Source organism: Ochotona curzoniae, unplaced genomic scaffold (genome assembly GCF_017591425.1).
Source record: "Ochotona curzoniae isolate NIBS_2020 unplaced genomic scaffold, NIBS_Ocur_1.0 scaffold_2476, whole genome shotgun sequence".
Taxonomy (NCBI): Eukaryota; Metazoa; Chordata; class Mammalia; order Lagomorpha; family Ochotonidae; genus Ochotona; species Ochotona curzoniae.
The window spans coordinates 4,702,193-4,718,259 of NW_024467095.1; the positions used below are offsets into that span (position 1 = coordinate 4,702,193).

At 41.0% G+C, this 16,067-nt stretch overlaps 1 protein-coding gene across 1 annotated transcript in view; it reads right to left on the reverse strand.

Moving 5' to 3' along the window:
• The window catches only part of CPED1 (cadherin like and PC-esterase domain containing 1), a 211,846-nt gene that overhangs the window by 13,698 nt on the left and 182,081 nt on the right, over positions 1 to 16,067 (reverse strand). Inside the window, exons 18-21 of the mRNA XM_041002454.1 lie at positions 8,237 to 8,457; positions 7,876 to 7,977; positions 7,417 to 7,504; positions 3,303 to 3,449 (exon numbers count right to left, since the gene is read on the reverse strand). Coding sequence (XP_040858388.1) covers positions 3,303 to 3,449; positions 7,417 to 7,504; positions 7,876 to 7,977; positions 8,237 to 8,457 — 558 coding nt within the window. The remainder of the gene's footprint in view (positions 1 to 3,302; positions 3,450 to 7,416; positions 7,505 to 7,875; positions 7,978 to 8,236; positions 8,458 to 16,067) is intronic.

Consider the following 16,067-nt stretch of genomic DNA (forward strand, 5'->3'; position numbering starts at 1 on the left):
CTCCCTTTGTGGTTTTTCCACGACTATTGGTACAACCAGCTTGACAGTGTGGCAGGAGATATGTGTGATGCAATCCCGTGGGAAGGGCATCTTCTGTTTTTAATTGGAGCCCTGCTTTAAAATTCATTGGAGGACATTTCCTTTTTAGACTTTGAGAACACTGAAGCTGAAAGAGAAAAGCAGGCACTCTCTCTTCACCCCAGATACTAATTGAAGACACATTATACAAACATAAACAAGTAACTCTTTTCTAAAAGAGTCAAAAATATAACCCAATCTGCATGCTGTCTTTCAAAGTTCCCTCTTTTTGTGGGTTTGGCAACCATCGGCTTGTTTTTATTGCCAACTGGGAGCCTGGGTTGGCTCAGCTGCAACCTCACTGTTTCTTTCTCTTTTAGTCTTATCTGCTCTTGTGCTCCCAAGTTTTGGTATTTTGTGATTGTATTAGTACTCTGAGAGTAGTATATTTTCTTATGGAAGAAATTAGGAGATGCGTAATGTCTTGCAGCTTAAAATGTATTCTACAGCACCATAGGCAGCTTCCTGTCACTGTATCAAAGTGCCATGTGCTCTCCTACAAGAACCTGGTCTGAGCACACCTCAAAGTTTCTTTGGAGATCTCCCCAGTCAAAATGCTGGACTCAGAACCTTAACCAAGAAAAGAGAGAAGACAGAACAGGTCAACCAAACATCTCAGCTATATCTTAGCAGCGAAATATGGGGCAAACAGAGACTCTATGATGGACTATATCAACCAGTGGATTCTTCAAAGACCTCATAGTGCTTAGAGTGTCAAGATTGGCAGCGATTCATAACTGTTGAAATATCAAAACCACCTGAGCAAGAACCTCGGAGCATACCCTACATCCAGGACCAGGGGAGGGTGGGAAATTGGGTGGGTCTTCTTCCTTAATACCCCTCTTTAAACATGAAGGAAACAATATGGAAAAAATAATAGTCTTACCCACTTTCCTGTAACCCTTGAACCTTTTTACCCTAATTAACTATGTAAAGATTGTCAATAAAAAAAAAAGAAAAAAAACTTTTAAAAAAGTGTCAGCTCAAAATCTGACATTTCAAAGGAAAATAAATACCAGATATTAACACTGTAAAAAAAAAAGAAAACAACAAAGTGCCATGTGCTCTGCTGTGGCTGTTGGCTCCCATTCCTCTCACATGCAGTTCCCTTGGTCATCTAAAAGGATGATGTGAGTCCATTAGTCCATCATGGCAGTCTCGGTAACTTCTTGAGTATTGTAAGTCCTGTACTGAAATGGACTCTGACAGTCAGATAGGGGCTGTAAAACTCTATTAGAAGGAATTCGTAGTTGTCAGCTCACTAGCCAACCCATTAATGAGTGTGTTTTCATTTACCAAGGGAACCAAGAAAGAAAGAATGAATCAGTGTTTGATAGGAAGATAAAAGAGGCACGTTCCATCTCAATTTTAGCTGAATCCCCTGGGCCCTGGAACCAGACAATAATTCCAAGCATGGGCTGCACAGCCTATGCAAGACTTGCAGAAGTGTGGACAGAATCCAATTTTGCAAACCCTTGTTTCATCAGGAGAGCGAGATGAGGAAAAAGAGGAATTGCATGTAAATTTTCCCAAATGCTTTGTACAGTTTCATCCTCGCTTTAGAACAGGTGCAGGCCCTTGCAAGAGCGACAACCTTGAAGATGAAGTTCTAGGGAGCATTAACACTAGTAGGAGGCACTGCAACTACTGCAACTAGAGATCAGCTTCAAGGTGACACAGACTCAGAAAGGAAGAGGGAGGGCAAGAGAAAGCAGGTTGCATTGGGAACTAACTATATTTCCAGTAAAAAACAAACAAACAAAAAGCAACAGCAGGTTACGTGAGTGTTTCTGGTGAAATGCAAGCAACTAAGTATATGTTCCAAGCATAATGCCAATTTGAGGATCTTCCAAGAAGATGTCAGGAAGAACAAAGAAATGTACAACAATGGATGCCAAGAGGCCAACGATGGATTGCAACTGCAGGAGAGAGAGCCTTCCCCAAGGAAGCTGTAGCCGGAAGGTCCCACGGGGGACCTCTTCAAGAACTTCACAGAGCAGTCTCAGAACAGAAAATACCATGCTCTACACTGAAAGTATATGTCTGTACAGTTAAGTAAGACCTTTCTTGCTCCAATACCCCATCTCTATTCTGGTGCAAGATGGGGACATAACAAAAAAGCCTCTTGCATCCTGCTTCAAGCTTTGGGAACTAAAGCAGGTGCAGGGAAGTGAATACTATGTGGTTATCACCAATGACTGGACAGTCTTATTTATTTGATTTTTAAGGGAGACATAGGGAAAGAGAGACAGAGAGGATTCTTCATTATGTGACTCTTCAAGAACCTGCAACAGCCAGATAGAGTTCCTGACTCCTGCATGAAGCCAGAAGCCAGGAACTCTCTTTGGGTCTCCAACATGAGTCTCAGGTGTCTAAGCATTTGGGCCATCATTTACTGCCTCCCAGCCACAATAGTAGGAAGGTGGATGGGAAACAGAGGAAGAACTACATCTTAAGAACTTGAATATGGTATGTAAGTGATTCAAGCAGCCACTTTGTCACAATGCCCATCAGAGGACTGGACAATTTCAGTACTGATAGGATATTTCTATTATGCCTGAAAGGGACTGAAGAAACCTTACTGTCTGAAAGTGACTATAAACTTAGAGAACCTACCCAAGAGTTTATTCAAGTGGTAGGGAGAAAATAAAGCACAGAGAAGTTTGAAAAGACAGAAAAAAAAGGAAAAAAGAACAGTCTTCTCAGTTTATCAACTAAGTCTATATAATTACCAGCTACAAATGAAGTCACCATGCTTCTCAGGGAAAGGGGGACAAAAGCTACTCAAAGCACAGACTCTCTTGTCATGGTTTAGATGCACCAACAGAGAGAAGTCATCTGTTCTTTTGTATCTGATTTTCAAGATGCCTCCAGTGAAGGATTGCTGTCACCTTCTTTGGATGAAATTTCTGATAGCAAGATGGGAAGCCAGTTGGGGAAAGCACATGGTCTGCAGGTTCCTGGTTCCTTGGCTGCCTTTGCCAATGACCCTAGTTTTGAAGCAGTTCCTAGTTCTGAGCCATACACATTAACTCTACTTATTTTTATTGCTTCATTTCTTAGAGCCTAAGTTATAATTACTACTTGCTTTAGCTGAGGAATGATCCTTTAATTTCCTCCTGCCATAATTTTTTTTCTTGCAAAATGAGATTGACAATGCAATTAAAACTACAATGATTTCTTTTTCAGTTAAAAGCTGTAAAAATCAAAACCACCATAAATACCTCGTGGAAATGACACCCACAGTTTCCCTGCAGAAACTCTTTATATCGTCCCATTGTTATAGTGAACGTATCAACAACCTCATAGCCGTATTTTTTTGCAGCGTCCAGAATAATCAAATTTTCCTTCCAGAGGTTCTGTACTTCACCCTGAATTGCAAAGCAGAAGAATTTGGGGTCTTGTTGGCAGAGAATTATATTACAATTGAATAACCAAGCAGAAACCATGTAAAGGCCATTTTTGCAAAACACATCGATCATGTTGTAAAATCAGGAATATCACACATATTCCTTAAATAAAGTTGTGTTTTAATTCTTCCACTCAAAACAATAAATGCAACCACTTCTGAAACACAACATATGAATACACTGACATCTACAGTACAATTTTGATTTTTTTCTTCCTTAAAACTCCTTAAATTTGTTGCCCATAAAAAATATCTAAAACTTTGTTTCAAAAAAAAAATCACCTGAGAACCTAAGAACAAACCATCTCTATGAATTTGCGTTCTCATTTAGTCAGCACCTGTTCTCTGCTTAGCCCTGGCTGGGAGACAGGACCAATAAGCATTGCTTCCCTGCTCTTCAGCAAGTCTCTTATTGGAGAAAACATGCCAACCAACAAGACTAGCAGATGGCAGGAAGCAGTTCACCCAGGGCAGGGAGTGGTGAGAGAGGGAACCTTCCAGTGTCAGTTTCTCTCTGTCTTGGTGGAGGTTTGCTACTTGGAGGCAGATGGGGAAAGAGTAAAAGCACGGTGTGTCCTGGTGAGCGAAAGGTCTGAGTGAAGGCCCCAGCTGCTGCTACCCTGGATCACATTACTGCTGTCCTTCCCTCGCACCCCCCAACTTTCCAGGCAATGGTCCCGCATGAATATAGAGTTCGAGTTCAGGTCCACTTTGCCATGGGGACTGGGAGGGGCAGGAACAAATCCACCAGTGTTCTTTGTCCCGGGATTTCTCCAAGGCCTGGCCAAGAGTTCTCAGAAATTAGTTGCAATCTGAGACTTCCTAACTAACCTGTCTTTAACTCCTTTCAAAATAGATCGAGTATATCCACAGTTCCCAACACACAGTAGGCCTAACAAGTATGTGTGGTGTATTACTGAGCGACACCCAAAAGATGCCAGTTTGAAATTTGCTGCTCAGCCTTTCTGGGCACTTCTGCATGAAGCCCCCTTTAATAAGGGGTTGCCCCTGTTTTGTTGTAGGTTTTATGGAGAACCTAGACTCACATGAGGAGGGGGTGACTCCCTTTATTAGGGCAAAATGGCTTTTTAATTTTAATTTTACTTTTAACATTCATTTTTATTTAATTAAAAACTACACACAGAGAGGAGAGAGAGAGATCTTCCATTTGCAGTTATTCCTCAAATGGTCCCACTACCAGTGCTGATCCAAGTTGAAGCCAGGAGCCAGGATCCTTGTTTGTCACGTGGTTGCAAGCACCCTAGCACTGGGGCCATCTTTTGCTGATCTACCAGGCACATTGTAAGGGAGCTAAAATGAAAGTGGAGCAGCCAGGACCAGGACTAGTGTACCTATGGGTTGTCAGTGTTGAATATGGCAGCTTTAGCCACTATTTTACAACACAAGCTCCATGAGTTTTAATTTTTTTCAGTTGAAAAAGTAAATAGGTACTTGCATTTGTGAGTTCAATCACAACAATAAAAAATAAACAGTATGAGAACATCTAATTTTCTCTCTTCTGCATGTGTTTTCATGCCTATTTTTAGGTGACATTCAAAGACAATATTTCCCTCAAAATGAAGGCAGTGAAGAGAAGAGGCTCATAAAGGTGAAATCTGGAGGGATCTAGAGGCAGGTGCTGATTCATTCTGTGCCTCAAAAAGTGAATTAGAGGGACGTGCCCTTTTGCTTGTCTGCTTGGTTCAAGAACATTCTCAACTTGACTGTGTCTTAGTAACAGGACATTCATGGAACTTTTTTTTTTTTTTTAAGAAAAAGACTAGTTTTGTGAGAAGCAAACTCCTATGTGGTGATTTCAGGAGGTGAACAGAGCAATGCTCATGGGGTAACACCTTAAAGCAACTTGGGAAGGAACACAGACAGGGAGAGAAATTGAGTGATACTGCAGGAGAGGTAAAATACACCCCACTGGGAATTACAGAGCTTTTTAAACATATGCCTTCTGATGGCCTGTCTTAGGGAAAGTGGCTGAGTCTTACTATTTCTGCACAAGCAAGTGGGGTTGTGAAGCAAAAGACAGTTCCTGTTGGGACACCACTGTGGGTCATCATTCAGACAGGGAAATTACTGTTCCCTTCAGAAGGAATGATTAGAGAGCATCAAAATCATCTAAAAAAATCAGAAACTTACTAATGCACCAGGTAGTTTTTGAGAGTGTGCCCAGATTTATACTTGGCATTTGTCTCCACTCACCAGGCCCTTGTTTACACCAAGAGCACAGTCCAATGCAATAGGGGTGGAGACAGACAGCCAAGGGTTACAAGTGCTCTATGGCAAGAGCCAGGCCACAGGCACTGGTGCAGGAACTCAATGGAAAAGTAGCTTTCCTAGTTTAGTGTGTCAATAAAGTTTTCCCAGAGGCAGCAGCACTGGAAGAGTCATTGAAAGTTACTCAGGTTGGGGGCTGGGGAGAGTGATCCCCAAGAAGAGGCAGCAGTGGTTTTCAAGCTTCAAGCTGACATAGAGGATGTGCTGGAGAAGCTGAGCTCAACGTGCTGTGGTCATGGGCATGCATACGTGTGTTTACATGCGTCAGCAGCGAAGGCAGAGGCCGGTTTGAAATGACAACTGGAATTTGTGATAAGGAGCTTAGGTCTCTGTTCTGCCTTCCCCTGCATTTATCCATGACTCTTCTCTTTTTGTGTCCCAACTCTGCCTCCTTCCTTTTGTCTTCACCCAATTTGAAAATGCTGCTTGCTGAGCAGCAGTGGAGCTCTGGTGCTAGGTCTCTTGTTGAAAGGAGACTACCACACTGAAAGTGCTGAGAGGAACTGACTCTGGGCGAGTGCAGAAGCCCGAGGTGCCCAGGTGCCCAGGTGCTGTAAGAAGTTGCCATCTGAGCAGCACAGTTGAAGCTACCAGAATCTTGAAGAAGGTAACTTAACTGACATGGTGACTTAATCAAACCATGTTAAATGGGGCTCACTTCATAACCCCCTGGAAAAATTACCAAAGATCCTTTCTCCTGATCCGTATGGCTTTAAATCCCCTACTCTCTCCGATGATAAATGTCCAACTCACGGATATAGCCCTTTGGATCCCAAGATGCTAAAATGGGAGGTTTTACTTAACCACTTTCTAAGAGTTTTCCTGTTTGGGGCCATGGAAGATTTGGTACCAAATAGGTAAAATCTTAGGAAAAAAAAGGGGGAGGGTCATTTTTCTTCCTGGGAAAGCTAAGAGTATCTAATACATACACATATGGATTGTCTCCTATCTTCCCGACTCTTGGGGTTCCCCTGACTCTGCAACTGCATGCAAACTCAGCTTTGTCATGAACTCTCTTCATTTCAGCAAGAGCCGCTAATTCTCTTGCCTGTGGCTCTTGTCCTTCATTTTATTTCAGAGATTTCCACTCACTGCTGAGACAAATTTAATATCTTCTAGGAAAAGTCATCTGAGGCCCCCTAACCACTTTCATTTATGACTATCCAACCAGAGGAAAAAACAATTATATTCCTTCAAAGGATTTTTTTCTTTAAAAAAGCTCTTAGTCAGAAATCATCTTCAAAAAGCCCATTCTTTCCCAAAGGACTCATTGATAGTGACAGTTTTGTCTGAAGAAAGAAAGCTCGTGCTTACATAGCTTTAAAGCTGATGAAAATATTGGTGGTGCGAGAGGTACTTAGGGCAAATCCCCACCGTGTACCCCTCTGTTCATTATTTCTATGTAGTTTAGCACACTCGTTTTCTTTTATGAACCTAATGCATTATTTACAACCTGCGGTATAGTCTTGTCTCCAAGAATAATTATAATTTGTTTCAAAGAATAGCCCTTAAGAATATCATTTGCTTTTATTTTTTTAATGAAGGTTAATGAATTTTATATACTGTTCTTTGGATTCTTTTCCAGTAGGAATTCTTATAGCAACCATAAAGCTCACATAGCCCAGAGGAAATGGGCTTACCAGTGTTAAGAAATGCACTCCATCCACGGGCAGATGAAATCCAATTCCCAGAGTTTTGATGATCACTAGGATATTAAGTAAATTTTCCCTGGAAGAAATGACCAGAATGTAAAGGTCACACATTTCAGTGACATAAACCGATACTGGGGGATTCTTGTAAAATATGATGTCACATATATGGCTAAATCCTCACTTTACCAATTTGACATATATTAGATTTTCTCTGGATAGAACTTATATGTCAGGGAACTGTTTTGATCTATGGTGAATATAAATTTGGGTCCTGAAGAACTGTGTTGTGACTAGATATGAAGGTATTTTGGAGCATTTTATACTAGAGTTTAAGCAATTTTAAATTACAAGTTGTCCTTCAAAAAAATCTGGACAAAATTCAGCCATATCAGGAGAATTCATTTTTAAATTCAGAATGCTAATGAAAGCATCATTGCAGAAATTCACCTCTTCAAAACCTTGTGAATAATTTGCAGGTGATTGGAATTGAGCCACTGAACACCACCAACAACCAGTACAGTCTGGCCCGTATTCTCCAGGGGACGTGATCTGAAATCCAGAAAGAAAAACAACACATGTTGCCTTGAAACAGATGGTAAACATTTTAACTGCATTGCCTCACATTTCATTGAACCATATCTGGCTTCCTGATCACAGGGCCTCCTTGTCATTTCCAACTCATTTTCAGCCACATTACTTGGAGTCTAAACTTTTCAGCACATTTGATATACTGTGAGCAATTGTGACTACCAGGCATCCACCAATCAGTGCAGTGTGGCATTGTGCCTTCATAATGCTTCCATTGTACCTTTGTAAGAGATGTTCAAGCGCTTTTTCAAATGTCGGTCTCAAGGAAGGGCTTATCCAGAACTGAGGGTAGTAAGAATAACTGATGAAGGTCTCCCCACCATTGACGTTGTGATACAATTTAGTGCTGTGCACTTTCTGCCACTCCTGCAATGTTTCATTCACTCTTTCAATCAGATAGTACATGATGCCTCTATTGGTTGAATCGCCAATGAAAAGAATCTGTAAATTAAAGAAAAAACATGTTCTGAGATCTGATACTTACACGGTTCAGGAAGTAGTCTAAAATAAATAAATCGTGAATTCCCAAAGAGCTATGCGTCTAATTGTTTGACACTCTGTTAGAAATTGCATTCACTATGTTCTCCTTTCAAATGCTTTTTTTCTGGTTTTCACTTTCCTGGTGATGACACTATCAATACCTCTGGTTCCAAGCTGTTTTGTGTTTTATGTTGTCTTTAACGCCTTCATTTTCCTTATGCTGTTCAATTTCTCATCTAATCAGCCCAACAAATTGTATTGTTTCAAATAAGCACGGAGCACTCTCGTGCTTTTAGGATACTTAGGGATTTGTCCAATCTCTGTATTTTATGATTGTGAAAACTGAGCATCTACAGAAGTATCTCTACAGAACTCATGCCACCACGTGGGGAAAGAGCCATCAGATTAGAATCTACTTATTTTCTGAGCAGCAGTTTATGTCCAAAAATGCGTATTCCAGCGCTACCGGCTCTCCAGAGAAACCCCTTCCATGGTGAGCCCTTGCACACTGCCACCAGCACAGCTTGCTCCATGCCCTCATTTCCTCAAAGCTGCCCTGCAGTGATGTTTTCCCAGTGGGTGTCCTCTAATTTATCCCACCGATAGTACTGATGGAACACATTTTCTACTAGTTAGGACTTACTATCTTAATTAGATATTCAACAATTTTATTGGTGCTTCTTTTCCTATAGAATTAAGTCTAAACTACTTCATTTAAGATAATATTTACTGGATTTTTATTGCATATCAGGTTTGGCTGGGTGAAAGATTTAATTTTTAATCTTCACAGCTGTGAGGTTTTGATCATCATTATCTCCTTTTCACAGATGAATTTGGGCTCAGGAGAACTGAGGTGATAAATCCAGCAAATGGCAAACACAGGACTCAAACCTGTGTCCTTTGAGTACAGGGTCAACAGCTCCTTCTTCTTGCTTCTCATATGAGCGTATCAGTCTTCATAATTCATCAGAACATATAAATAAGCCACACTTTAAAATTTCAACACCCATTAGTTCATTATTTGATTTGAAAACATTACTTAAAAATTTAAGGTACATTTCCTGTTTTAATACTGAAGTATTTTCTGTCAACACTTTTTGTATTCCCTTTCATAAATGCATTCTGCTTTCAGATTTCCAACCACACATTTAAATTCTGAACTGTTTTCAACTGACAAAACAATGACTTGTTTAATTTGGTTGAAGACAGCAGTTAGTTTGTTGATGTACATTTGGTTATCATATTTTTGAACTGTTTATTATTATGATTTGTGAAGCACAGAATAGAGAGAGAGGAGAAGAAAAACAGACACATGGAGAGAGTTCCCATCCGCTGGTTCATTACTCAAATGCCTGTGATGAGCAGATCTGAGCCGGACTGAAGCTGGTAGTCAGAAACTCAATTCAGCTCTCCCACATGAGTGGCAGAGACCCAAATACTTGAGCCATCACTGTTGCCCCCTAGAGCACACCTCAGCAGGAGCCAGGAGTCAAAAGTAGGAACCAGGAGTCAAACTCATTTAGGCATTGTCTTAAATGATGTCTTTTTCTTCTTCTTCTTCTTCTTTTTGCTGCTGCTTCTTATTTTTATTATTACTTCATGATACTGTTCCAAAGACTCTGGGATTTTTCGTCCCCCTCCCTAAGTCATCCCCCTCCTCTACTGATTTCCCATCTAGTATTACAATGGGTACTCCTTCATGAACAGTCATAAATCCAGCATTCCACTGTTGAAGTGTTTCCTGACATTGTAGGTATGTCAGAGTGTCCAGTTTCCTGCTGTCAGGCTATATTCAACAGTTCCACTGGGAGATCATCTTTGATCTGGATGCAGAGATGCATACTACACTGTCTCCACATCTGGACATCTAACGTCTCAAAACCAGGCCAAATGTTCAGCCCTGAGCTATTTTTTATGTGTTTCAGACTGTGATTAGAAGTTACACTCTGATAAGATTTATAAATCTTACATTCAGAGTTCATCCTGGGATGGGCATCTAGACAAATGTGTAAAGGCATACTTGCAAACATTGTTTCTTTTCTGATCAACTTTGCCTTAATTCAACATAAGCATACAGTAGAAAATCTGAATAAACAAATGAAAACCTGTGAATGAAATAAATTATGATTGGATAAAGTTAGTGCTTGGAAGGAATCCCATGTTTATCTGTCTTCCATGCACCCCAACTCGCTATTGAAATGCACCACATAAATGTTCCAAGGAAAAAGCTTATTCTGTCTTGTTGTCTTAAAGCACGCTCCATTTTTCTTTTGTTAATGTTGCTGAAATGAGGGCAAATGAGGTATGGAAGGCATGGTTCTATTCATAAGCCATTGAGTATGGTGAGGATCCTGGTCAAAGCTACCAGAAACCTGAGCCCCTTTTCAATTCTCAGCTGATGTGTATCTTGGTCCTAACCTATAGGTGGGCTTGCATTTTCAGGGATAGTCTTGGCATTCATCAATGCAAAGCAGTAGGAACAAGATGGAAAGATCATAAAACAACATAAGGAAATTCAACCGAGAGAAATGTCTGCTTGGAGATCATAAAGCAAGCTATTACAACGCTAACTTTTTAATAATTCTCAGTAGTGCAGTCAGATTGTGTTGCCTTTTGATTCTTTGGAGAAAGATAACTCAGTTTGACATGTTCCCAAAAGCTTAAGCTTGCTGTAAATGGGATTTAAAATAAACTTCTGTTTTTGTTGCAGCATCATGTTTGAACTATTTGTTCAGAGCAACAGTGAACTTTCTGGATTTTCACTTAAAAAAACTTGGATTTTCCATAGTGATTGGAAGTCTTGTGGCCAGTACTCCATTAGAAATTGTATGTTTATATAGGACTCAGCTGTAAACCAGAGAACACCCAAAAAGCAAAACCTCAGGAACCTCTCCTGAACCTTCCTAACTGGCTTGGTTCTACCCTCTGCACCAGCACTCCAAGGTCTGTTTGCTCAATAACAGGGAAATCAAAGCAAGCAGTGGGCCCCAGCAATGTGACTGTCATAGTAGTTGCATAGGGAAATGGGAAGATTCCTAGATCTTTACTTCAATCATGTCATTTCGAAGCAGTATGATTTGTTGGATTCCACTCACAATAAACACTATGGTTTTCCTGGCCACTTGGATCTCTAATAAGTTTTCCAGATTCTCCCACTCAGAGTTTAGGACCTGAAGAGGTCCCTCCGTCTCACTGTCATCCTTACACTAGATGGCAACAACCACCTCATCTTCAAGAAGTGTGTTGTATACTCCTGGGAAAGATCATTTTCTAAAAATAATAATTGATAGATTGATCAATTTTGAGATGCAGAGACTGAGAACTCTCATTCACTGACTCACTTCCTAAAGCCAGCAACAACTTGAACTGAGTTGAGGTCAAAACCGGGCACTAGGATTGGATAGCAGGTGACATTTGGCACAGCAGTTAAGCCATTGTTGGGTACACCTCCATCCCATATCAAAGTGCTTAGTTTAAGTCCATCTTCCTGCAAATGCACACCCTGAAAGGCAGCAAGTGATGGTTTACTTCTTGGGTCCATGCTACCACATGAAAAATCTAGATGGAGTTCTCAGTTCCTGGCTTCTGCCTGGTCCTACCTGAATGTTGCAAGCATTTGGAACATGAACCAACAGATGGACAATTTCTCTTAGGACTGTCCCTCTGCTAACAAGAGCGAGGACCTCAATCCATTAATGGCAGAGACCCAACTACACTTGATTCATCTTCATTGCCTTCCAGAATCTGTGTTGGCAGGAAATTGAAGCTTAGAGCTGAAGCTGGATATCATACTCTGGGACTGAGACAAAGGATGCAAATGTCTTAACCATTTGGGTTAAATATCTGGTCTCTGGAACATAGTCTTAACAAATTTTAAATGAGTAAAAGTTAAAAAGAAAGTATTCAGGTTTTAACTTTGTTAGGTGATTAGCTGGATTCTGTGCTGCGGTAACCTACTGGGAATAACTGAACTATTTATTCACAGCAACAGTGATCAGACATCTGATCTGGAGCAGGATGGTGGGCATGATGGAAGAAATACACCACTTCATCCAGGGGATCAGCATCACAGCTCACCTTCCTCCCAAGGGCTCTCCATTTTCTAAGACTGTCTTCTGTCCTTACACCAACATGAAGTGAAGGCAACATAATGTTGCTCCAGTAACATTTATTCTCTTAAATATTGGTGTGATGGCAAGAGGAGAAGCAAAATCTGTGCATAATGCATTAGAAATCAGATGTCTTTTATTTGCTGGATTTTCTGTTTTTGCAGTTGTGATGCTCTAATACTTACTTTGGGACAAAGTGGCAGTTACAGGAAATTCTAAGTTGGGTTGGAACTTATGTGTCCGAGTAATAAAAGAGAAGTGACAGGATCACTCCATATGTTTTTGTTATTCTTATGGAAAGTAAGAACTCAAAGTGTGGGGAAATTTTTCCTTTGTAACCCTATTTGTAAGTAGGGTTACTTAACCTAAGTGTTGTGTCATGGCTGTCATTATGGATGTCTTCACAATTGTCTTTGTATCGGGTAACATATGGGTGATGCACCTGACTGTGTATCGCCAAGTCCTGTGATTCTGCGTAGAAGAAAATCAATCTTTTGGCCTCTCCCTCCTATTCATTTCTGACTTGTGCAAGCTTTAAAACACAGAGGAAGTAAAGGATGCTTGCATATTGTAAAAATGAGAGTTCAGAAGTATTTAAAAAGATCTCACACATCACTGAGCATGTTTCATCACTAGTTGGTTTCAGGGGTATCTAGACAGTAGGGCCCCCTGCTTTGAAGGGCCTTGCTTGGATTACAGCTCTTCTGTTTTCCTGAAGTTCTTACAACTGGTAAACACAGGGTGGGAGAGTTCAGCCTTGCACTTGACTCCTCTCCCTTCCCTCTCTGCTTATGTACTCGTGTGTGGCAGCCTTTGGATGTATACATTGATGGATTTCTATCAAAATCTATACCTACTCTTCTTTCCCAGGCACCTTAGTAGGGAGCTGGATTGAAAGTGGAACAGCGGGGACTCAAATGGGTACGTCAAAATGGGATGCTTTGTCCCCCTCAAACTTGCATGTTGGAATTTGTCCATGAGACAGTTATTGCTTCATTGGTCTCCATTTCCTGCCCCCGACAGTAGCCTCACTTCAGTGAGAGGATCTTGCTATTGTAGTTGTGGTATTCTTCTGCTAAAATTGGAAATAATCCTCTGTTACATACAAAATAAATTAGCATCCTGTTAAGTCAGACTCCACAGATCACTGCAACGAGCTTGGAAATTTGAGTTTCTCAACCGGCAGGTCTGAGGGAGGCCACCAAGCCAGAACAAGCACTGAGATGAAGCCAGGCCCACGAAGCAGCCAGGAAAGTGATCTCTGCCAGAGTCTTCAAATCTGAACATGGACCTTTTATTTTCAGACTTTGCAACATCCTAACTTTTCTGGTGCCTGCTAGGAGTTTGTTCTTTTCCAACCACTGCGTTTTAGAGCTCCAAAAATGCAGCCTTAACACTAGCAAAGATGGTGTTACAGACTGAAAGTTTACATCCCATCTAAATTCATACATTACAACTGTCATCCTCAATGTGATGGCATCAGGAGGCGCAGCCTTTGGGGAAGGTAATTCTATCCAGAGGTAGCCATGAAGGTGGAAAGCCGTAATGGGATTTGTCTCTCTCACTCCTCCCAACTGCACCGCCATGTGAAGGCACAGCAAGAAGGAAGCCAACAAAAGCCAGAAGAAACAGAACTCTCACTAAAACCTCCCAATATTGTCAGCCTCATCTCAAACCCCTGACCTCCAGGACCGTGCAAAATCCTTGTGTGTCATTTAAGCTGTTCCTTATTCTATTACCACAGCTCAAGCTAACATGCAGGAAAGAAAGCCCTGAGATTCCTACTAATTTTTTCCTACTAATTAATTTTAACAGAGGTTAGATCTTATTCGCCCCATGATTTAAACATGAACAAAATGAGCCTGAGAAACAATATGTGTCATGTCCAAAGTCATGAAATTTAATGTTGAACTGAAATTAACATATGCTTTTCAAGTTAATAGACTGTGACATTATCTTGGGATTGTCCTGAGAACCCTGAATTTCAAGGTCAGGATGACATTTTGGGTTTAAAGAAGCCTGGCTGTTGTGGCAGGGGCATCTGCCCTGGTGCTGTTTCTGGGATATGGAAGTTGGATCATCCATGTTGATGGCAAAATATGAAGATTCAGTGGCCGGCAAAGTGAAGTAGCAAGCTAATCTTCCACCTGCAATGCTGATACCCTAAATGGGCACTGGCTTGATTCCTGGCTTATCCACTTCCAACCCAGCTTCAAGCTTATGGTCTAAAAAAAGCAGTGGAGGATGATTCAAGTACTTGGTCCCTGGAAATGTGTGGAAGACCAGGAAGAAGCTTCAGGTTCCTGACCTCAGTCCAGTCTGGCTCCAACTATTACAGTCACTTGGGGAGTGAATCAACAGATGGAAGATCTCTCTCCTTCTCTCTACAATTCTGACTTTCAAGATGCAATTTCAAACTGACAGAGCTGTGATTGGGAATAAGAAGGATTTTTCACTTGTTTTCTTGACACATACAAGTTACGATTACGCATTAAAAGTTGTTACAGCAATGAAATTATTGCAGTGAATCAAACACACACCCTTCTCTCAAGAAGCTTACATCTGATGGTTTAAGGCATAAGAAAGTGCTCAGTTGATAACACTAACAACATGCTCCTAAATAATTTTCTTCCATTTTCTTTAAAAAGTAATCTCCCTATCTTTAGAGATTCATAATCATGAAAACGGAAACACTTAGGTTGACATCACTGGGAAGATGTCCTTCCTCACTTTCTGTGACTTTCCCTAAACTGTGTGCTTACGGAAAACTCCGCAAGTATCCAGTGCTTTTCCATTAACAGAGTTTTGTAAAAACCCATTTTTTGAAATCCGCCTTAACTGTATACGAAAATAAAGTTATTTGAAAATCTGGATAAAAGTTACTTACCTGATGTTACCCAAGCACCTTGATGTGCCCATTTCACACATCCGAGAGTTCTGTCGGACTCTACCTAGACAGAGCATGCTTAGCAAGGAGGCACTGCATGTCCAAGAAATCAGCTTAGAGTCCTCGCTAAGGGAAAGACCAGCCTAGTGAGGTCCATGGGAGACCTGCCCAGGGACGTGAAAGAAGATCAGCAAGGTTAGTGTGCAGAAATAACGCCATGCTCTTGGTGAGTTCTAGCAGTGAGTCTTGCATGCAGAACCATTTGACTCCTTGCACTGAGCTGCAGATGTCTGCTTTTAAGCAGTGCCTGCTGCAACTGTAGTCAACCAGGGCAGCTGCCCAGATCTGCCAATGGTCAGCTGATGTGGTAGATCCCTGCCAACCGGTGCTGAGAACACACAAGGAATTGGGTCAGTATGGGGCAAGACTTTAAAATCCTCCCTCTGTTAAACAGATTTATGTGAGGGGAAATGAGCATTTTGAGCAAGAATTAAGGGTCTTCAATGATAACATCTGCATAGGATTGAAACAGACATATTGTATTGTTAGTTATCCCTTGAGGAGTGAGAAGATTC